Source organism: Salmo salar, chromosome 19 (genome assembly GCF_965601325.2).
Source record: "Salmo salar chromosome 19, fSalSal1, whole genome shotgun sequence".
Lineage (NCBI taxonomy): Eukaryota > Metazoa > Chordata > Actinopteri > Salmoniformes > Salmonidae > Salmo > Salmo salar.
The window spans coordinates 53,106,044-53,130,660 of NC_138309.1; the positions used below are offsets into that span (position 1 = coordinate 53,106,044).

Below are 24,617 nucleotides of genomic sequence, written 5' to 3' on the forward strand. Positions count from 1 at the left end.
GACAGTGTGACTGAGTGGTTCTGCTTACGACTCTCCCTGCAGAGCGAAAGAGGCGAAACATTAAATCAAACAGAAGAAAAAAATACTAAAAACGTTTTTTTTTTTGAGAACCAATGATTTCTTGTATTTTAGTTGGGAGTGATTGAATTGCTGAAGCCAAATAATGAGACAAATTGTCGTGTGTGGGAGCTAAACCAACACTTTGATAAGAGAGGGCTGCTGCAGCTGCATAGAGCTCTGACAACAGAGGTTTCTTTCAGGAACCCTGTAGCCTGGGTGTGAAAAACAAAGACGCTTACCTCTGAGAGTCTGGCCCCCGTGTATCTGAGCAGGCCCCTGTAACCCCGCAGGCTGACGGCCAGAGGCCCCGCGCCGTGCCCTCTGACTGACACGATGGGTCTCTCACTGGGGTGCCAGGTCCTCTTGCAAACAGCCTCCCAGGCCCTCTCTGCTATGTGTCCCGAGAGCATAAACCTCATGATGGCCTTGGTACCCGCGCGCACAGACTTCTCAACCTTCCGGTTGTTTTTGTAGTACCTCCTCACCAGCACGGTGGAGCGCTCTTTCCTGTTGCGGATGAACTCGCTGTCCGACAGGCCGCCGTCGCTGTCGCTCTTCTGGGGGCTGGTGGACTGCTTGGAGGTGGAGAGCATGGTATCCAGCGAGGCCCTCCTGAAGAACCTCTCCACGGAGACCTTGGCTCTGGGTCTCCTGTTGAGCCTCTCCAGGCTGGAGTAGCCATCTTTCAGGAAGTGCCAACAACGGGCATCGATAGTCCTGGCTGGCATTCCTGGCGTTCCTCCCTCCCCTATGGGAGAGCAGGAGAAGTGGCACTGGGATGCCACTGGCAGGCTGCTCCTCCTAAAGCTGCGTCTGCAGGGCACTGCGGATAGACAGGGGCGTTGTGTGCCAGCCGTGCTGGGCTCCAGCTGGCAGGGAGAGCCCTCGGAGTAGCTCACCTTTGGCAGAGCACCAGCCTGGGGAGTCACACCAGGAGAAGAAAACCCCTCTGTTCTCCTCTCAGACTGGTTTTCCCGAGGCTCTGTCTCGGTCCCAGTGGTCCCACAGACAGAGTCAGCCTCCTGGCAGGCTGAGAGACTTTCCACTGGATCACATGTCGGACACAGCTGGGTGGAACTGGAACCCAACGCACGCGTCCCCCTCTCCCCCTGAGATGTGGTGCTGAGCTCAGCTACAGCGCTAGCAGGTTTAGGGTTGGAGCATTCCCAGCATTTGCATCCTGCATCCAGAAACGTCCCCTCCCCACTATCATAAGACCCGCTATCATAAGATAACTTCCAATAGAGAGGGAGCGGTGAGCAGCAGTCTCCGCTGCCCTGGTGGCTAACCTCTGGCTGGTGAGAATGTGGAAGTGTGTTGCTTTGACTCAGAGGCATGCCGTAGTCTGAAGTGACATGGTTATTTCTGGACCCGGCTGACAAGGCAGAGTCCACCACTGTCGCACGACCCACAGCATCTCCTATGTCCTCAGATGCCATAGTGACGCTTAGAATGTCCCGGATGTCCCTTTGTCCCTCCCCGGCAAGAAGCTTCAGATCACACAGCATTAAGAGGTGGATAGGATAGCCTTGATCAGGAACATACACAGCCAGTCATGATGCTCCAGACTGACGTGGAAACAGAAGCTTTTCCAGCTGTACAAACCAGCGCAGAGAAAGGGTGACCACCTTGGCAAAACGAGGAATTTCCTGATAGAACAGTCCGGAGTCAAGTGCTTACATACCCCATCTCTGGAGTGTAGTGAGTGTAGTGTGGCTAAGTGTGACAGCAAGGTAGTCACTGACGCCTTGGCTCGCTCCTCCCCACTCCAACTGGTATGCCTGCTTTCTTGAGCTGAGAAAAGCAGGAGAAGACAAGAGAAAAATGCAGATTAGCACCAGAACATGTCTCAGTCACAAAGGGCCATCCAAAATCTGCGCTGAGACTCAAAAAAAAACAGTCCAAAAAACAAACAGTGAATTCAAAGTTGAATAAACCATACAACTCTGTGCTCAAGGACTACTTTTTACCAATTTACTGGAAGAATTGCAGTGTCTGGTCAGAGAATTTAGGTAAAATCACCCTCAGTTTGTGTCCACGTTTTCCAAAAACGCTTAAATATCTGCTCCGAATTAAGTTTAAAAAAAATGTCTAGAAAGAATGGAGCGTCAGCTATAACATGACACCTATTTTGGTTATTAAGTGAAGTGAATTCACACCCGGTAACAGAAATGCGGCAGGGAAATGTAATCATGGGTCCCTGACCCAGAATTTTTTAAATATTTATTTACCTTTATTTAACTAGGCAAGTCAGTTAAGAACAAATTCTTATTTTCAATGATGGCCTAGGAACATAGGTTCACTGCCTTGTTCAGGGGCAGAACGACAGATTTGTACCTTGTCAGCTCGGGGATTCGAACTTGCAACCTTTCGGTTACTAGTCCAATGCTCTAACCACTAGGCTACGCTGCCGCCCCGATGCATAATAATGGATATGAATAATGGATATGAATGTCAGTCTCGTAACCCCTACTAAGCGAACATATGGATTTTTTTTTTAAGCTGGTCATTTAGCTATTTGATTTTAGGACCCCTGTAGGTAGGTAGGTATATATATATATATATATATATATATATATATATATATATATATATACTGCTCAACAAAAATAAAGGGAACACTTAAACAACACATCCTAGATCTGAATGAAAGCAATAATCTTATTAAATACTTTTTTCTTTACATAGTTGAATGTGCTGACAACAAAAATCACACAAAAATAATCAATGGAAATCCAATTTATCAACCCATGGAGGTCTGGATTTGGAGTCACACTCAAAATTAAAGTGGAAAACCACACTACAGGCTGATCCAACTTTGATGTAATGTCCTTAAAACAAGTCAAAATGAGGCTCAGTAGTGTGTGTGGCCTCCACGTGCCTGTATGACATCCCTACAACGCCTGGGCATGCTCCTGATGAGGTGGCAGATGGTCTCCTGGGGGATCTCCTCCCAGACCTGGACTAAAGCATCCGCCAACTGGACAGTCTGTGGTGCAACGTGGCGTTGGTGGATGGAGCGAGACATGATGTCCCAGATGTGCTCAATTGGATTCAGGTCTTGGGAACGGGCGGGCCAGTCCATAGCATCAATGCCTCCCTCTTGCAGGAACTGCTGACACACTCCAGCCACATGAGGTCTAGCATTGTCTTGCATTAGGAGGAACCCAGGGCCAACCGCACCAGCATATGGTCTCACAAGGGGTCTGAGGATCTCATCTCGGTACCTAATGGCAGTCAGGCTACCTCTGGCGAGCACATGGAGGGCTGTGTGGCCCCCCAAAGAAATGCCACCCCACACCATGACTGACCCACTGCCAAACCGGTCATGCTGGAGGATGTTGCAGGGAGCAGAACGTTCTCCACGGCGTCTCCAGACTGTCACGTCTGTCACATGTGCTCAGTGTGAACCTGCTTTCATCTGTGAAGAGCACAGGGCGCCAGTGGCGAATTTGCCAATCTTGGTGTTCTCTGGCAAATGCCAAACGTCCTGCACGGTGTTGGGCTGTAAGCACAACCCCCACCTGTGGATGTCGGGCCCTCATACCACCCTCATGGAGTCTGTTTCTGACCGTTTGAGCAGACACATGCACATTTGTGGCCTGCTGGAGGTCATTTTGCAGGGCTTTGGCAGTGCTTCTCCTGCTCCTCCTTGCACAAAGGTGGAGGTAGCAGTCCTGCTCCTGGGTTGTTGCCCTCCTACGGCCTCCTCCACGTCTCCTGATGTACTGGCCTGTTTCCTGGTAGCGCCTCCATGCTCTGGACACTACGCTGACAGACACAGCAAACCTTCTTGCCACAGCTCGCATTGATGTGCCATCCTGGATGAGCTGCACTACCTGAGCCACTTGTGTGGGTTGTAGACTCCGTCTCATGCTACCACTAGAGTGAAAGCTCCGCCAGCATTCAAAAGTGACCAAAACATCAGCCAGGAAGCATAGGAACTGAGAAGTGGTCTGTGGTCACCACCTGCAGAACCACTCCTTTATTGGGGTGTCTTGCTAATTGCCTATAATTTCCACCTGTTGTCTATTCCATTTGCACAACAGCATGTGAAATTTATTGTCAATCAGTGTTGCTTCCTAAGTAGACAGTTTGATTTCACAGAAGTGTGATTGACTTGGAGTTACATTGTGTTGTTTAAGTGTTCCCTTTATTTTTTTGAGCAGTGTATATATCTATCTATCTATCTATCTCTCTCTCTCTCTCTCTCTCTCCCCGACAGTGCTGTAGCTCTGCCACTTTCCACCGCAGATGTGGAAGTCCAACATGGTGGATGCAGTGGATTGAGACACAGCCCATACAAAAAAAATCTCTCTACTTTAAAAAAAATACATTGATACATTTTAGTTATTTTATGTTAATTAGAATGACTCGGGGGTGCGTCAATCAACTCTAGGGGTTTTACCGGTGATGTATCCTGAATAGGTACGCAAAAAGGTAGAAATACGCAATATCCTCCTTTGCCTATTTGGGTGTTATTCTACACTCCGGCACCAAACAAGACCAAATTTGGTTGGTCCGGAATGGACCAAATCTGAACCAATCACAGACGTATATGTTTCAGAACTTTGGACATCTTAAGCTCAGAAGAGTACAGTACACTATAGTGTACTCAACTCTAGTGTGCTTTACTCTGTGTGTATTGAACTCTACTCAACTTGTTTTACATTACTGTACTCTCCAAACTTGTGAAACAGAGGTCTATGATTGGTTCAGATTTGGACCAGTCCGGACCAAATCTGATCCAATCATAGACGTCTATGTTTGGGCCAAATCAACGCCGATCAGGACCGGAACAAAAATCAACAACTGTGGACGTTGAAATTAAAGGCGGTCCGGACCGTACCAAAAACAAAATGTCTATGGAGTGGACCTTGAAATCAAACCAAATGTAAACTATTTTTCAACATCCACGGACATCCGGTAACTGTCATTGCTCAATGAGTAAGGATGCTGGTTACAGTTAATAGAAAGAGGGGGCTCATGGGTAGGTGTCAGTAAGAGCCAGGAGAAGTGACATTAACTGGAGCAAGAAGAGAGAGAGTGGGAGGGGATGTCCAGACTTAACACTCTTGCTTTGACCACCAGACAACAGACAGAGAAAGAAAACAGCAGAACATATGCCAGTGGAAGGGACGACAGTAGCAGGGTTTGTGGCTACTATGATTTTCCATTGTATCCAATTCAATAGCATAAAATCTTACCTATTTTTCAAAAATTATTTTACCAAGTTGGTAACAGAATTCTGAGTTTTAAATCACTTAATTCATAAACACAATCGATATCAGTAAAAACCCGAACTAATTGGTAGGTCTACCTTGTTATTTCTGTGAACTTTCATTATCCTCCCTCATGAGGGAAAGAAATTAGAAAATATCTTAAAGTTATGTGGGTTTTTGGTAACTGAATGTCAAGGCACAAGGCAATGTTCCTTAGGCTCACAGAAGGCAGAAAAAAATGCCTTTGCATGTTGGTACTTATGGGTCCTTTTACATGTAAATAACCCCAACATAATCCAAGTGTCTTTGACTTCTTCATTCTTCTCTTGCTCTCAACAGTAGAACAAGCCTGGCCAAACAGCTCAATTTCACTAGGCCTTTAAGATCAACTGTAGCACGTGCTTCATATTGTGCAGATACTTGAACTTTGTTGAGACTGTCATCATGCTGGTAGAATGTCAGTTATCACATCCTAGTTCTGTTGTGTCTCTCCAAACACTATTTGGGTTTCATGCTTAATTATTGGCTTCAGATGAACAGCAATGGATGCTGGGGGGGTCTTTACTGTAATTATTTCCTCAACGACACTCCAGTTTTTTGTCTTTCTCCTACCTGGACAACGTCCAGAAGTCAGAGAAATTGTCACCGCTCAGAAAAAACACACAGCTGTCCAAAACCTCACTCGTGAGGATGGCAGCAAAAAAAATCTGCTGTAAAAAGAAGGCGTGGGTAGCTGGAATGTGAGGCCTCCGTGGGGGAGGACCAGTCCAGAGAAGATTATGGTTGAGAATTGGGTCTTGATTCTGGGTCAATTTAGCTAGCAGTCAAGGCCTAGTGGCCAGCCAACTTCTCACACCCACACAGCAGACACACAGTAAATCAACGTGTCAGGGCACGCAGCCTCTTTTCAAGGCTCAATGTCACATTCTGAGAGGGAAGAAAATAACTTTGGCCAATGGAAGAAAGACAAGCAATCCATTCATTCGTTTGGAAATTGCATCAATTCTTAATACAATTGAATTCATTTGACTGCCTGTCTGTGCCCTTTGATGAAAAGCTTTGATATTCCACAGATGACAGAAGACAAGTCCCTCGTGATCGAAGCATGTGTTCGTTTTCAGTTGAATCTTTCTCTAACGAAAGTCAGTGTGTTGTTGCTCCACGGAAAAGGCACCGACTTTACAGCAACTTTGTGTGACAATATAATTATGACAGGGAGTAAGGTAATTACTCCAAAAGTTGTTAAAATAATTAATATCCTCTGGAAACTCCTCTGATCCATGAATCACACTAAACTGGTTGGATAAAGAAAAACATGAATCCTCAAAGCAAAGGAAAGCTGGGAGTGCAACAGACTTAACACCCTCACTGGCAATGAGCGTTGGGTCCCGTTCAAAATATGCAACGCACTACTAAGGTAACCCTGATATCTCTTGTAGAGTTTGGAAGTCAACCGTCTCAGTCCACACATCAACTGATCAAAGTTCCTTTGTTTTTGGCTGAGCTGCAATCATGACAAAACAAATAAAGAGGTCCGGAGAACTAATCACAGCTCGATGCAATTCAAGGGAGGAAATCAGGTCATGGAAAAGACAGTAGACCCAAACCTATTCAATGCTGTACTTTTAATATAATTAGTGGACTTTGGTCCTTACCTCTACAGTTATCAGGTCTTGGCACATACTAGGTTTCTGTTGAGAAGGGTGTGATGAAAATATTTTAGATCAAACATCTTCAGAGCCAGACTTCTCCCTCTCCTGTGGTATTCAGGGTTGAGCGCACTGCTGGAAGACAAACACATAATGACACTGACTTGAGGCCTGAGGGGTTGGGTAGTCAGAACAAGACGGCAACCAACCAGAGCAGCCGTAGGACTTATATGGCAGCCTTTACCTCCATAAAGTGATTTTGTTCATTGTTTTCAACAGTGTCACCTTTGTGACAGATAGCGTTAAAGACAACAGCCCTAAAGTCGATAATGGCTTGGTGCTCAGCGCTCCATTATCCCTCGCAGGTTAACGTTTGTCATAGGTGCTGTCCTGGAGGCATAACTGAGCAGTTGAATGTCATAACTAATTGACTATTTCTTTGAAAAAATGTATGAAAACAAACATTTGCTTTTTGGTCTTAATTTAAGGTTTAGCATTAGGGTTAGCAGTGTGGTTAGGGTTATGACTGTGGCTGTGCCCACTAGTGATCACTCTGAAGAGCTGCCCCCGGTTCATGAGTCATCTCAATAAATGCCAACCTGCTTTTCCCGTCTTATCACTGACAATGTAAACATGAAAAAAAAAGAACATTTAAGACTTCATGATTAAATTAAATAATCTGAATGATGAGGATAACTGATGATGGGAGTGCATCATCTTTATCAATGGATCATCTACATCCCTGTAGCTCAGTTGGTAGAGCATGGTGTTTGCAACGCCAGGGTTGTGGGTTTGATTCCCACGGGGGGCCAGCACAGAAAAAAAAAAAATGTATGAAATGAAATATATGCATTCACTACTGTAAGTCGCTCTGGATAAGAGTGTCTGCTAAATGACTAAAATGTAAATGTAAGTCTAATTATTTTGGTCGGGTGGAAGTAGCCTATCATGCTTTTAAAATCTCACCGTTGAAGAAAGGCCAACAACTGGTTCACATAGTGAAAAACATGGTCGTTGTGGATGTGGCCCACTAAAATCTTTTGCCCAAGAGGTGGGGGGGCAACCAAATCTCACTCAGGGCCCCCATAACGCTAGAAACGGCCCAGAGTATGGTTTTAAAACTCTGATCCCAGCTTTCTATTGCTACTATATTTAGGTGTGCTTTCTGAAAGCAAGAACAACTCTAGTAATCCAGCGTACTTATTAGTGTCCTTCCGCTGCCACCTATAACACCAAAACCATAAAGACCAAAATAACTTTAAAATGCGCAGGCTGAATGTCTTTGATACTACTAAAAAGTTTGCCACTACAACCATATTTGCATCAATCCCAATGTATTGCATATGTCAACAAAATTCTGTCAACCTGTAGCACCAAAACCTTAAAAGCTACCAACACCAAAAACAACTTTCAAATGCCCAGCAATAAGCAGGACACAGCGTTTTAAAACAGACCAATAGCATATCCCTATGAAGAACAAAAATGCCTCTCTGGCAAACGTAGAATAAGGAATCACGTCAGCTCTGGTGTGGCATTTCTATCGGCAACATTTGACAACGCTTGGCTACTGAACCCAGCACTGGTCAGGTTAATAAAAAATATATAATTTTACACTACAACCATATTTGCATAAATGTTAATGCCTTTCAATGGCCATAGGTTAACATGGAAAAACTTTGGACCGTAACCAGTCTTCAACTGTTTACGCTAGAAACTCCATACATACTTGAAAACGTGCAGACCTGTCTGGAATAGGTTGTTTGTGTACAGCTTTTTTTATAAAAAAATGTTGATACAATTTTTTCCAACTATAACCATGTTAAAATTTGCATAATACAAAGGGAAGTATTTGAATACCAACTTGTATTAGTGTTTGCCAAATTTCATTATCACAGCACTATCTGTAGTCTGAGTGAATCTATGCAGAGGTCATATGGATGACTCAATCAAAACAATGTGTGCTTCATTTTATCAGAAAGGATGTGTCATAGAAGACTTAAACAATGGACAGATATTCTTTAATTCCATAAGAGATTTCTTCCCCGTTTTAACCAATCAGCATCCAGGATTATACCCACCCGTTGTACAAAGTTGAATTTGACCTATCTACTGGGTGCAGAGATCCCTGCAGCTATCTCAGGATTATGATGGTGTTTTTGTTGGTTGGACACAAGGTTGAGAAATGGTTTAAGTATCTGTGTTGTGAAATTGAACCACAGGTGCCACACCTCCCAAGTCACCAAACCAGAAACTCTGAACACACTGCCAGAAAGATTATATTCCTTTAACTGAAACAGACTGACAAATCAAATGTCTCACACTGAGGCTGAGATTCGTTTCGATTCATGTTATATTTACATTTTAGTCATTTAGCAGACGCTCTTATCCAGAGTGAATTAAGGAGTCAGCATGCTTCAGTTCGGCTAGTGCCGATCTCAACTAGGCGAACAAGTGTGCTCGCATACTTCCTTAAAAGACCTTGACATAAAAAATTAGAAAAAGAGGCAATTGTACTGTTGTCCATTGAGACGCCGTAGCCAGTATACACTTCCTCAAGATAGTTCGAATTTATCTAAAGATAAAAATGAATGACCAATTTCTTGAGTTATGTTTTTGCAGAGATCTTAATCGCACAATTTTACATCCAACTAAGATGTTGGGGGCGGTTTTTGCATGAAAACGAGTCATCCCTTGTTGATTGACAACAAAGACTGAAGAATCTCTACTGTTGACCAATCACCCACGAAGGGCCTACCAACTTCGGCTAGCCACGAGAGAAAAATTGTGTGCCCGAACAGCCGAAGACGGTAACTGAAGTAAAAACATCACAAAATATTCCCAAACTCTTCCAAACTGTTTTGGCTGGGAAGCATGCAGACGCCTCTACAGTGAATTCATCTTAATATGTGGTTGTCTCACCTAGCTATCACAGTCATAATAAGTACATCTATCCTCAATAAATAAGTTACCAGAAAAGTCAGTGCTAGTAGGAAAAGAAAGAGTAAGTTTTTTGTTTTTTGGGGGGGGGTAAGACAGAGGTCTTATTTAAGATACTCTTTGACTCTGTAGGTTTTCAGGCATTTTCGAAAGATGGGCAGGGACTCTGCTGTCCTGGCATTAGGGGGAAGCTGGTTCCACCATTGGGGTGTCAGGACAGAGAATAGCTTTAACTGGGCTGAGTGGGAGCCAAGAGGTGTTAGATCCACCTTATAGCACGCCACTGACATTTAAAGGAAATTTACAACTGACATTTAAAGGTCATTTCTGAATGAGCCGGATTGGTGATCGGATTGAATCCCGGGCCTGAATCTTGTTCATTGTAATGTGGGAAATATACAGCTCCAAAATCTATAGTCTGCTGATATAGGCTCATGGCACAACACAAGTTATGATTGTGTGATGATAGAGGATACATGATATACACTGTGTACAAAACATTAAAAACACCTGCTCTTTCCATGACAGACTGACCAGGTGAAAGCTATGATCCCTAATTGATGTCACTTGTTAAATCCACTTCAATCACTGCAGATCGGGGTAGGCAACACTGGTCCTGGAGAGCCACTTCATCTTTTTGATTTAACCGAACTGGAAGACCAGGTGTGTTGAATTTAGGCAATCACTGAACTGATCAATTAGCTCAGTTGGCCAGGTGTGGTGCCTAGTTGGAATTAAATCCTGCAGTACTTACGGCACTCCAGGAACAGGGTTGCCTACCCCTGTAGTTGATGAAGGGGAGGAGACAGGTTAACCTGTCTGGGCTAGGGGGCAGTATTTTCACGGCCGGATGAAAAACATACCCAATTTAACCTCTATGGGCTAGGTGGGACGCAAGCGTCCCACCTACTCAACAGCCAGTGTAATCCCGTGGCGCGTTATTCAAATTCCTCAAAAATGCAAAACCTTCAATTTTTCAAACATATGACTATTTTACACCATTTTAAAGATAAGACTCTCGTTAATCTAACCACACTGTCCGATTTCAAAAAGGCTTTACAACGAAAGCAAAACATTAGATTATGTCAGCAGAGTACCCAGCCAGAAATAATCAGACACCCATTTTTCAAGCTAGCATATAATGTCACATAAACCCAAACCACAGCTAAATGTAGCACTAACCTTTGATGATCTTCATCAGATGACAACCCTAGGACATTATGTTATACAATACATGCATGTTCTGTTCAATCAAGTTCATATTTATATCAAAAACCAGCTTTTTACATTAGCATGTGACTAGCACGTGACTAGCATTCCCACCGAACACTGCCGGTGAATTTACTAAATTACTCACGATAAACGTTCACAAAAAGCATAACAATTATTTTAAGAATTATAGATACAGAACTCCTCTTTGCACTCGATATGTCCGATTTTAAAATAGCTTTTCGGTGAAAGCACATTTTGCAATATTCTCAGTAGATAGCCCGGCATCACAGGGCTAGCTATTTAGACACCCAGCAAGTTTAGCATTCACCAAAGTCAGATTTACTATAAGAAAAATGTTATTACCTTTGCTGTCTTCGTCAGAATGCACTCCCAGGACTTCTACTTCAATAACAAATGTTGGTTTGGTTCAAAATAATCCATAGTTATATCCAAACAGCGGCGTTTTGTTCGTGCGTTCAAGACACTATCCGAAAGGGTAAATAAGCGTGACGAGCATGGCGCAATTCGTGACAAAAAAAAATCTAAATATTCCATTACCGTACTTCGAAGCATGTCAACCGCTGTTTAAAATCAATTTTTATGCAATTTTTCTCATAAAAAAGCGATAATATTCCGACCGGGAATCTGCGTTTAGGTAAACAGACGAAAGAAAATAAAGCATTCGGTCGACTCGGGCACGCGCCGAAGGCCATACTACTCTGATCGGCCACTTGCCAAAAGCGATAATGTGTTTCAGCCAGAGCTTGCCTCGATATCGTTCAGTTTTTCCCGGGCTCTGAGAGCCTATGGGAGCCGTAGGAAGTGTCACGTTATTGCAAAGATCCTCAGTCTTCAATAAAAAGAGCCAAGATGAAACACAATTTGTCAGACAGGCCACTTCCTGCATGGAATCTTCTCAGGTTTTGGCCTGCCATTTGAGTTCTGTTATACTCACAGACACCATTCAAACCGTTTTAGAAACTTTAGGGTGTTTTCTATCCAAAGCCAATAATTATATTATATTCTAGTTACTGGGCAGGAGTTGTAACCAGATTAAATCGGGTACGTTTTTTATCCGGCCGTGTCAATACTGCCCCCTAGCCCTAACAGGTTAAACAGGTTACTACTCTGGCCCAGAAACTAGAATATGCATATTATTAGTAGATTTGGATAGAAAACACTCTGAAGTTTCTAAAACTGTTTGAATGGTGTCTGAGTATAACAGAACTCATATGGCAGGCATAAACCTGAGAAAAAGTCAACCAGGAAGTGGAGGATCTGAGAATTGTAGTTCTTTCTAGTCCCTTTTGAAACTACAGTACGTTGCACTTCCTAAGGCTTCCATTGGCTGTCAAAAGCCTTCAGTAAGTGGTTTGAGCATTCTCCTGTCACTGGGCAGATAATAGGAGCTCAGTTACTGAGTGGACTGCCTGGCAACAAAGGGATTGGATATGCTCGATCCCGCGAGCGCGCGCCTCCTTTTTCTCCTTGAATGAGTACGCTATTGTCCGGTTGGAATATTATCGCAATTTTACGTTAAAAATACCATAAAGATTGATTTTAAACAGCGTTTGACATGCTTCTAAGTACGGTAATGGAACATTTTGACTTTTCGTCTATGGTACCGCGCTCGCGCGTTATGCCTTTGGATAGTGCTCTGAACGCACGAACAAAACGGAGGTATTTGGACATAAATATGGAGTATTTCGAACAAAAACAACATTTCTTGTGGAAGTAGCAGTCCTGGGAGTGCATTCTGATGAAGATCAGCAAAGGTAAGAGAATATTTCTAAGACTAATTCTGAGTTTAGGTTGCCCCGAACTTGGCGGGTGTCTGTATAGCTTTCTGTGATGGCGAGCTATATACTCAGAATATTGAAAAATGTGCTTTCTCCGTAAAGCTATTTTAAAATCTGACACAGCGGTTGCATCCAATCTATAATTCTTAAAATAATTGTTATATATTTTGCCAACGTTTATGATAAGTATTTTTGTAAATTGATGTGCACATTCACCGGACTTTTGGTGGGAATACATTTTCTGAACATCATGAGCCAACGTAAAATGCTATTTTTGGATATAAATATGAACTTTATCGAACAAAACATACATGTATTGTGTAACATAATGTCCTAGGAGTGTCATCTGATGAAGATCGTCAAAGGTTAGTCCTTCATTTAGCTGTGTTTTGGGTTTTATTGACACGTCCTTGCTTTCGAAAATGGCTGTGTGATTATTTTTGTCCATGTACTCTCCTAACATAATCTAATGTTTTGCTTTCGCTGTAAAGCCTTTTTGAAATCGGACAATGTGGTTACATCAAGGAGAAGTGTATCTTTAAAATGCTGTAAAATAGTTGTATGTTTGAGAAAGTTCAATTATGACATTTTGTTGTTTTTGAATTTGACGCCCTGATATTTCACTGGCTGTGTCCCGCAGCTAGCGTCCCACGTAGCCCATAGAAGTTAAAGAAGGATTTTCAAGCCTTGAGACATGGATTGTGTATGCATACCATTCAGAGGGTGAAAAGGCAAGACAATATATTTAAGTGCCTTGAAAAACAGGGTATGGTAGTAGGTGCCAGGCACACTGGGTTTGTGTCAAGAACTGCAACACTGCTGGGTTTTTCCATGCTCAACAGTTTGCTGTGTGTATCAAGAATGGTCCACCACCCAAAGGACATCCCGCCAACTTGACAACTGTGGGAACCATTGGATTCAACATGGGCCAGTATCCCTGTGGAACGCTTGACACCATGCCATGACGAACGCACGCTGTTCTGAGGGTAAATGGGTGCAACTCAATATTAGGAAGGTGTTCAGGTGACCTTTTCTGAATGCGCTTAGCATACTTAACCACTTGCTACTAACCCCCTCCGAGTTTTTAATATGATATGAGTGACTAACAAAATCATGGTAACTCAAACTAGCTGTCTAGCTGCCAGCTAACTTACCAAGCTAAAAAAAAAGAGCTGAGTAAATATCAGTGACTAACATAAGAGAAACTGATGCACAACCAAACTTCAAAATTGCCCCTTGTGTATTCTTCCTTGCAACAGCAAGTTGAGACCCTGACTGAGTTCCTTCCGAGGGCGGTCCGAAGGCCACCAGTTGCCAATCCCTAAACTAGAGTGATGAAACTCACACAGTTCACTAGAGGTTGACCGATTAATTAGGGACGATTTCAAGTTGTCATAACAAAATCGGTAAATCGGCATTTTTGGATGCCGCTTATGGCCAATTACATCGCAATCCACGAGGAGACTGCGTGACAGGCTGACCACCTGTTACGCGAGTCCAGCAAGGAGCCAAGGTAAGGTGCTAGCTAGCATTAAACTTATCTTATAAAAAACTATCAATCTTCACATAATCACTAGTTAACTACACATGGTTGATGATATTACTAGTTTAACTAGCTTGTCCTGCGTTGCATTTAATCAATGCGGTGCCTGTTAATTTATCATTGCATCACAGCCTACTTCGCCAAACGGGTGATGATTTAACAAAAGCACATTTGTGAAAAAAGCACAATCGTTGCACCAATGTACCTAACCATAAACATCAATGCCTTTCTTAAAATCAAGACAAGTGTATTTTTTTAAACCTGCATATGTAGTTAAAATAATTAATTTTAGCAGGCAATATTAACTAGGGAAATTGTGTCTCTTCTCTTGCGTTCCAGTGCAAGCAGAGTCAGGGTATAAGCAGCAGTTTGGGCCGCCTGGCTCGTTGCGAACTGTGTGAAGACCATTTCTTCCTAACAAAGACCGTAATTAATTAGCTAGAATTTTACATAATTATGACATAACATTGAAGGTTGTGCAATGTAACAGCAATATTTAGACTTAGGGTTGCCACCTGTTCAATAAAATACGGTTCCGTATTTCACTGAAAGAATGACCTAAGGCTCGTATTTCTGTGTGTTTATTATATTATTAAGTCTATAATTTGATAGAGCAGTCTGAGCATTGGTAGGCAGCAGCAGGCTCGTAAGCATTCATTCAAACAGCACTTTCCTGCATTTGCCAGCAGCTCTTCGCAATGCTTGAAGCACAGTGCCGTTTATGACTTAAAGCCTATCAACTCCCGAGATTAGGCTGGCAATACTATAGTGCCTATAAGAACATCCAATAGTCAAAGGTATACTGCTCAAAAAAATAAAGGGAACACTTAAATAACACAATGTAACTCCAAGTCAACCACACTTCTGTGAAATCAAACTGTCCACTTAGGAAGCAACACTGATTGACAAATTTCACATGCTGTTGTGCAAATGGAATAGACAACAGGTGGAAATTATAGGCAATTAGCAAGACACCCCCAATAAAGGAGTGGTTCTGCAGGTGGGGACCACAGACCACTTCTCAGTTCCTATGCTTCCTGGCTGATGTTTTGGTCACTTTTGAATGCTGGCGGTGCTTTCACTCTAGTGGTAGCACGAGACGGAGTCTACAACCCACACAAGTGGCTCAGGTAGTGCAGCTCATCCAGGATGGCACATCAATGCGAGCTGTGGCAAGAAGGTTTGCTGTGTCTGTCAGCGTAGTGTCCAGAGCATGGAGGTGCTACCAGGAGACAGGCCAGTACATCAGGAGACGTGGAGGAGGCCGTAGGAGAGCAACAACCCAGCAGCAGGACCGCTACCTCCTCCTTTGTGCAAGGAGGAGCAGGAGGAGCACTGCCAGAGCCCTGCAAAATGACCTCCAGCAGGCCACAAATGTGTATGTGTCTGCTCAAACGGTCAGAAACAGACTCCATGAGGGTGGTATGACAGCCCGACGTCCACAGGTGGGGGTTTTGCTTACAGCCCAACACCGTGCAGGACGTTTGGCATTTGCCAGAGAACACCAAGATTGGCAAATTCGCCACTGGCGCCCTGTGCTCTTCACAGATGAAAGCAGGTTCACACTGAGCACATGTGACAGACGTGACAGTCTGGAGACGCCGTGGAGAACGTTCTGCTGCCTGCAACTTCCTCCAACATGACCGGTTTGGCAGTGGGTCAGTCATGGTGTGGGGTGGCATTTCTTTGGGGGGGCCGCACAGCCCTCCATGTGCTCGCCAGAGGTACCCTGACTGCCATTAGGTACCGAGATGAGATCCTCAGACCCCTTGTGAGACCATATGCTGGTGCGGTTGGCCCTGGGTTCCTCCTAATGCAAGACAATGCTACACCTCATGTGGCTGGAGTGTGTCAGCAGTTCCTGCAAGAGGAAGGCATTGATGCTATGGACTGGCCCGCCCGTTCCCCAGACCTGAATCCAATTGAGCACATCTGGGACATCATGTCTCGCTCCATCCACCAACGCCACGTTGCACCACAGACTGTCCAGGAGTTGGCGGATGCTTTAGTCCAGGTCTGGGAGGAGATCCCTCAGGAGACCATCCGCCACCTCATCAGGAGCATGCCCAGGCGTTGTAGGGAGGTCATACAGGCACGTGGAGGCCACACACACTACTGAGCCTCATTTTGACTTGTTTTAAGGACATTACATCAAAGTTGGATCAGCCTGTAGTGTGGTTTTCTACTTTAATTTTGAGTGTGACTCCAAATCCAGACCTCCATAGGTTGATAAATTGGATTTCCATTGATTATTTTTGTGATTTTGTTGTCAGCACATTCAACTATGTAAAGAAAAAAGTATTTAATAAGATTATTTCATTCATTCAGATCTAGGATGTGTTATTTTAGTGTTCCCTTTATTTTTTTGAGCAGTGTATATGAAATACAAATGGTATAGAGAGAAATAGTCCTATAATTCCTATAACCTAAAACTTCTTAACTGGGGATATTGAAGACTCATGTTAAAAGGAACCACCAGCTTTTTTTACGTGGCACATATTGCACTTTTACAACACTGTGTTTTTGCATTTTTTTTAAACCAAATTGAACATGTTTCATTATTTGAGACTAAATTGATTTTATTACCTACAGATATTGTTCACATGAACACCAGATGTTCAACTTCACTATTCCAAATGTGGTACTACTTTGCTAATGGGGGTAATTTTTAAGGGAAAACTAAACCAACCCCTAACATTGGGCTAATTCACTGGGGATTATTTCTCAACTCATCCAAGTGATGACTCACCGGGAATGTAATTAACCCAAACTCCATTGGGGTGAGAATTAGAGTGCAGCCAACTGAGCAAAGGCAGAAGGAATCCCCCTCGTAGGTCACAAAAGACAGACATGTCGTGTGATAACAATGGATTGACATTCTTTCACCCTTGAAGACGTTGAAATGTCAATCTACGCAACGTTAAATGAAAGTGGAAAATACAACTTCCAAAGAAAGACTGTTGGAAATGGGCAATGTGTATGTAAACTTTAAAAGCAGTGTGTTGGTGTGTTTTTCCATTGTACAAAACCATTCAATATAATCCTTTGAGGTGCAAAACATTGAAATCCCAAAGAACTGAACCAAACAGAATTCTTTTCATGTGAGAGACCTGGGATCATACGGAATTGATTAGAAGACAAGGCAATAGACGCCAGTGGAAACAGAGACCCTGTGTGGAATAACAGAGAGAGGGCTGGTTCAAGAGGGACGCCTGCTGGATTTGGAGGCTGGAATCCTCAACTGACTAAATGCAGTGGATTTCTCTTTCAGTGCATTCCTTTAACCACCACACCATGGTTTCAACCAATACCCCAAATTCATGCCTTTCTGGATAGAGTGCTAGTGATTATAGTGTAGTGAACCTGGGTCGCTGGTGTACAAGTCAAACAGACTACGCATTGTGCCAGTAGGTTTTTTTCAGATTCCCGAAAACTTTAATGTCCTCCGAGGCAATTAATCTTGCAGCAGTCATTAAACTTATCACATAAAAAAAGAAATAGCAAAGGATATTTACAAGCAAATAGGCAGAATAAGTGTAGTTTCATAGTGTAAGTGCAATTAGTCTAACATTTTGTTAAGTTGCAGAATTGCATTCGAAATAAGAAGACTAATTGGCCCAATTTTTTTAAATTTTATTTAGGTAGTCTGTACCTATGCCCAGAGGGAAGGAGTTGAAATTCAGGGTGGAGTGGATGAGTCAACCGCTATTTTATTCACCTTATGGAGGGCTCTGCCCAGGTAGAGAGATGACAGTTAACTCACTTGATGAAAATTGTAATGTGACTCAAAGTGAGGATCGCTACACTACCCCCTCCGAACAGGAAGGCACATCCACATGCTTCGACTACTCAGCCCCCTCACATGTCCAGGATGTGTGTTCCGATGTCCTCACGGATGCCATTCCACTTCTGACACCAATGTAGCGAGCAGGGAAGCGAACCCCGGTCGCTGGTGCCTCAACACCCTACGTATCGCACCAATAGGGCTGATATAGCGAGGATCGCTACAATATGAACAACTGACAGGCAGAAAGCGTCGTCAGCCATCTTTGAATCGTCACAAACTATTTGAAAAGAAATGTAACTTTTGATTTGTTAATGTTTTTCTTCCCAATTAAACATAAAAAATGTCCAGAAGGAAGAGGAGTGGTCCAAGGACAATCACATAAAAGCTAAAGGCTAAAAGGTGATACCCTCAGAACATTTTGGAATAGTCCTACCAAAATAATTGCACACCCCCTTCCCCTCAAAGCAGTGGCGGTACATAGGATGCACTGTCCTCTGGGATACCATTCCCCACTTTCATTTTACAATGAATGAGAATACTAGGTCAATTCAAACATGGATAGCATTGTCAGGGACCACCTGTCCTGACCAAATTATTCATTTAGTTGAGCCAGCAATTAAATCAGATAATTGGGCATGGGCTACATAACTAATCTGTGTAGAGTGAGTGAGGGGGGGCAGTGCCCCTGTGACAACAATTTTGGACCCCCTTGTGGCCCCGCTAAATGTGGAGCATGAAACAATTTTGACATAACTACTTTTTGCTATCGTTCTTTTCCTACATCCGTTATTAGACGGTGGCATGATGTTGATTATGAACATGGTCTTTTGCCTGCTAATGCCTGCAATGCAGTGAAGAAAACGATATGACAACAATAACGTCTAATGTAACTGGCCCCTCTAACAGTACAACTGGCCCCAGCTTGGCCCCCCCAGTTGAAATGGTCTAGAACCGCCACTGCATAGAGTATGAAAATCGATAAAGTTAAAGGCAGTAAAGAATTGCTAATAATTTGAAGCTAGTTATGATTAGCAAATTTGGCACGAGCACGTGCGAGCCAACTTCTCTTCATTTAGCTACTCTTCCCAGAAAATTTGCGTAACTTACCAAAAATGTAGACAAATGCAGTGGTAAAAGTCCGTTATCCTCGAAGGCGATTCAATTTCAAAGTACATCCCTCATGAAACTGTGAAAGTTGCTGACTGAGATGTGGAGCTGAACCCAAAACGCCACCCCAGAAGCAATGACTAGGATGTGCTGCTGCTGTTGTTGGTAGTAGCCCAATTGCTGCGGCTGAGGAGGACAATAGCCGCTGGGTAGTTACGATAAGCAGATTCAATGCACGGTCACTACATTGGAATGTCTGAGGCTACAGTGTTTCACCAGCACATTAGTTACAGACATTGCCCCATAAAAGTTTTTGTTTTGCTGTGCTCAGTCGACTTGTGGCGACAAAGCGTGTCATTTTCACTCAGGTTCAATTCCATGCTTATTGTCAACAACTTGCATGTTATGATTTGAGTGGTGGTGGAACATGTTGCCTATGTAGGTTAAGTGTTGTTTAATTGTTCCACTAAATGTAACTACACTTCCAATGTAAAATGTGCAGTAGTTAGTACCGCCCCCTTCAATTGTCATTCCTGTGTCCTGTCCTGGGGTGCGCACCTTCGGCGTTGTGGCTGCAATAGTTTTGCGATTTCAAATAGTCAAACCCATATTGATAAGGCCACACACACACACCAAACGGGAGCAAGCATACCCTCAAATACTGTTGAAGAACAGTGGACAACTTTTAGTGGAAATGTGTCATTTACAACAAACCGTGATGCAACAGTAGCAAACGTTGAATCGAACTGAACGCACCCGTGTGTGTGTGTATGTGGAGTGGAGTGGAGAGGAGAGGAGGGGAGGGGAGTTGTGCGGAGTTATTCATTGAAGGCTTAACAGAACTCTCACTTGAGTAGTTTAAGTAGTTGTTCTTTTCAGATTCTCATTTTTCTCTTGAATAGCTTTGTCAAGTGTGTATGATTTCTATTCCTGTTCGCTGCTCTCCCTGTAGGTTTTGCAGATGCTTCCCGCCCTGTGGCTACAAACCTTTTAATCTTGTGAACCCTGCATGCATAACCCATGTGGACGTCCTGGTTAATAAGGCTGAGTTCATATGAGTTCATCTCAGCCTATGTCACCCTTCAACGGAGACATGGTTTATCCCAGATTACACTGCTACTCCAGCTGCTCTCTTGTGTTCTCTGATTGTGTTCTCATAGTCCTGGAGCATCTGGTTGTCGAGGTGGTGGCACAGGGCTACTATATTTCTCCTAAATTGAGATTTTCTCTTTTCCCCCTCTCCTACCTGTCCATCTCATTTCAATTCCATACTGTCACTTGTCCACTCAAGCTTAACATTGTTGTCATCTATTGCCCACCATGTGCCCTTGGCGTTCCTCAACGAGCTTGACACCTTGACAAGCACATTTTCAGACGATGGCTCACCACTCATTGTACTGGGTGACTTAAGCCTCATGACTTAGAATCATTTATTTCCACCTCTTTCTTTAGACCACTTTTGACCTCTTTCCTTTCCCTGTCTGCTTCCACTCACAAGGCAGGCAATACGCTTGACCTCATCTTTACTAGACTGTTTGCCTATATCTCACTACAACCCCTGTCCAGGTCACTGATCACTACTTTGTTTATTTTTCTCTCCTCCAACCCTACCCACTCTCCCCTACCAAGATGGTGATGCGCTGTCACAATCTTCTCTCATTACTCTCTCCTCTTCTACCCTATCATCTCTTCCTTCTGCCAAATCTTTCCCTCTCCTGACTCTGCTTCTTCGACCCTTCGGCTCTATCAGATCCTCCTCTCCACCCTCTCAGGGTTGAGGGTCTCAGGCTCTATCAGATCCTCCTCTCCACCCTCTCAGGGTAGGGGGTCTCAGGCTCTATCAGATCCTCCTCTCCACCTTCTCAGGGTAGGGGGTCTCAGGCTCTATCAGATCCTCCTCTCCACCCTCTCAGGGTTGGGTGTCTCAGGCTCTATCAGATCCTCCTCAGGGCTGGGTGTCTCAGGCTCTATCAGATCCTCCTCTCCACCCTCTCAGGGTTGGGTGTCTCAGGCTCTATCAGATCCTCCTCAGGGCTGGGTGTCTCAGGCTCTATCAGATCCTCCTCTCCACCCTCTCAGGGTTGGGTGTCTCAGGCTCTATCAGATCCTCCTCAGGGCTGGGTGTCTCAGGCTCTATCAGATCCTCCTCTCCACCCTCTCAGGGCTGGGTGTCTCAGGCTCTATCAGATCCTCCTCTCCACCCTCTCAGGGTTGGGGGTCTCAGGCTCTATCAGATCCTCCTCTCCACCCTCTCAGGGTTGGGTGTCTCAGGCTCTATCAGATCCTCCTCTCCACCCTCTCAGGGTTGGGTGTCTCAGGCTCTATCAGATCCTCCTCTCCACCCTCTCAGGGTTGGGTGTCTCAGGCTCTATCAGATTCTCCTCTCCACCCTCTCAGGGCTGGGTGTCTCAGGCTCTATCAGATCCTCCTCAGGGCTGGGTGTTTTGTATAGGCTCTATCAGATTCTCCTCTCCACCCTCTCAGGGCTGGGTGTCTTAGGCTCTGCACACTCATGAATTGCATCTTAACAGGCAGGCCTCTCCTACCAGGTGGCAAGGAGAGGACCGGGTTCTAGACTCCGTGCCCCCCCCCCCCCCCCCCCCCCCCTCTTTTCTCATATCCTGTCATGGTCGCTCCTGTCATTGCTATGTGGATGACGCTCAACTAAATTTCTCATTCTCCCATGGGTATTACCAGGTTGCAACATGCATCGCTGCGTGTGAGACATTTTATTTGTCAGTAAAAGGAGTGTCATCTTTCTGGCAGTGTGTTCAAACCTTCTGGTTTGGTGACTTGTGAGGTGTCACCTGTGATTACATTTCAGGTACTTACTATGACTGATATATGGTTGTCTTGCCATGCACTAACTCTATAAGAGCATCTGCTAAATGACTTAAATGTTAGAGGGGAGGAGGGTATAGTGGTATACGGTGCATTCTGATAGTATTCAGACCCAATGACTTTTTCCACATTTTGTTATGTTACAGCCTTATTCTAAAAAAATATATATAATTATTTTTCTTCATCAATCTACACACACTACCTGCTGCTAGTTTTCAACTGTATTTCTGTTAAACCAGGAAAATGTGTGATAGTTTATTCATGATATATTAAAAATAAACAATTATTTTATCTCCTTTATTCTCCTCTGATGGGAACTATGCCATTCAGGGGGAATGTGCAGTGCAAGCCCTCCACTCCCAATCAAATTGGAACATGAAATTTTACTGATTTAATTGCAACAAATCTGTGCACTTTAGTTCACCAATTAAACTTGATTCTTTACAATTTACTTTAAAACTGCAGCATGAGTCAGATACACATTAAAATATTATCATTACACAATCGTACAGGATATTCAGTCAGTTGACTTTAGCTGTGTATGCAAGACTTTATGGGGCTTTCATAATTTATGTCCACAGTTTATTTTGCCACAAGAGGGACAGGAAATATCATGACAGATACTTCACCACAGAGATCTCTTTGCCATTATGCACCTTGTTTTGTACCAGTCTTTACATTTAAGTGGTATCTGCACATTTACAGTGGAGGCTCCTCCTCAGAGGAAGGGGAGGACTATCCTCCTCAGTGAATTTCATTTATAGTGAAACAAAGTGATCCTTTTTAGATAAAACAATACTAAATATATTCACATGTCACTAAATAATTTATTAAAGCACACTGTTTTGCAATGAAGGTCTACAGTAGCCTCAGCAGCACTCTGTAGGGTAGCACCATGGTGTAGCCGGAGGACAGCTAGTTTCCGTCCTCCTCTGGGTACATTGACTTCAGTACAAAACTTAGGAGGCTCATGGTTCTCCCCCCTTCCATAGACTTCCACGGTAATTATGACAACTTCCGGAAGACATTCTTCAACCTATCAGAAATCTTGCAGCATGAACTGACATGCTGTCCACCCAATCAAAGGATCAGAGAATGAATCTAGAACTGAAAGCATAAGCTACAGCTAGATAGTAATGCAGTGCATAAAATGTGGTGAGTAGTTGACTCAAAGAGAAAGACAATAGTTGAACAGTTTTAAATAAATTAATTTCTTCAAAATGAAGAAACGAGAGAGAGCTAGCTATATATATATATTGCTTCTCACTTTCACTTACTTAGCAAGCAAATACAGCTAGCCCGGCTGAAATAGAGAGGGATGCTATGTTAGCTAGATGGCTATGGATATCAAACACTGGAACTCTTGTCTATGGAGATTGCATGGCTGTGTGCTCGATTTGGCATGGGTCCTCAGATCCTCAAAAGGTTTTTCAGCTGCACCATCGAGAGCATCCTGACGGGTTGCATCACTGCCTGGTACGGCAACTGCTCGACCTCCGCAAGGCACTACAGAGGGTAGTGCGTACGGCCCAGTACATCACCGGGGCCAAGCTTCCTGCCTTCCAGGACCTCTATACCAGGCGGTGTCAGAGGAAGGCCCAAAAAATTGTCAAAGACTCCAGCCACCCTATTTATAGACTGTTCTCTCTGCTAAGGCACAGCAAGTGGTACCGGAGCTCCAAGTTTAGGTCCAAGAGGCTCCTTAACAGCTTCTACCTCGAACCCATAAGACTACTGAACAGCTAATCAAATGGCTACCCAGACTGTTTGCATTGCCCCCCCCCCCCCCCCCCCCCCTTTACACTGCTGCTACTCCCTGTTACTATCTATGCATAGTCACTTTAATAACTCTACCTACATGTACATATTACCTCGACACCAGTGACCCCGCACATTGACTCTGTTCCGGCACTCACTGTATATAGCCCTGCTATTGTTATTTACTGATGTGCTTTAAGTATTTGTTATTGCTATCTCATAATTTTTTTTAATAGTATTTTCTTAAAACAGCATTGTTGGTTAAGGGCTTGTAAGTAAGCATTTCACTGTAACTACACCTGTTGTATTCAAATGTGACAAATACAATTTGATTTAAGTCCAATTGCGGGGAGCTTTACACCACTCCAGCTGACGCTTGGCATTGCGCATCATGATCTTAGGCTTGTGTGCAGCTGCTTGGCCATGGAAACCCATTTCATGAAGCTCCTGATGAACAGTAATTGTGCTGACGTTGCTTCCAGCAGTTTGGAACTCGATAGTGAGAGTTGCAACCGAGAACAGATGATTTTTATGCGCTACGCACTTCAGCACTCTGCGGTCCCGTTCTGTGAGCTTGTGTGCCATTGTTACTCCTAGATGTTTCCACTTCACAATAACAGTACTTGCAGTTGACCGGGGCAGCTCTAGCATGGCAGAAATTTGGCGAACTGACTTGTTGGAAAGTTGGCATCCTATGACAGT

The 24,617-nt window shown here is 43.8% G+C and overlaps 1 protein-coding gene across 8 annotated transcripts in view; it reads right to left on the bottom strand.

The window, feature by feature from the left end:
* The window catches only part of LOC106578971 (1-phosphatidylinositol 4,5-bisphosphate phosphodiesterase epsilon-1), a 79,326-nt gene extending 59,806 nt beyond the window's left edge, over window positions 1-19,520 (bottom strand). For 2 of the 8 annotated variants that reach the window (XM_014158313.3, XM_014158315.3), the window contains exons 1-3: window positions 19,317-19,518; window positions 6,938-7,066; window positions 300-1,854 (exon numbers count right to left, since the gene is read on the bottom strand). In XM_014158313.3, the coding sequence (XP_014013788.3) occupies window positions 300-1,568 (1,269 nt within the window). In that variant the 5' untranslated portion in view covers window positions 1,569-1,854; window positions 6,938-7,066; window positions 19,317-19,518. Of the gene's footprint in view, window positions 1-299; window positions 1,855-6,937; window positions 7,067-19,316 lie in introns of all 8 variants that reach the window. The other 6 variants (XM_014158316.3, XM_014158318.3, XM_014158311.3 and 3 more) reach the window with 5 other exon arrangements.
* Between the last annotated feature and the right edge of the window lie 5,097 nt (window positions 19,521-24,617).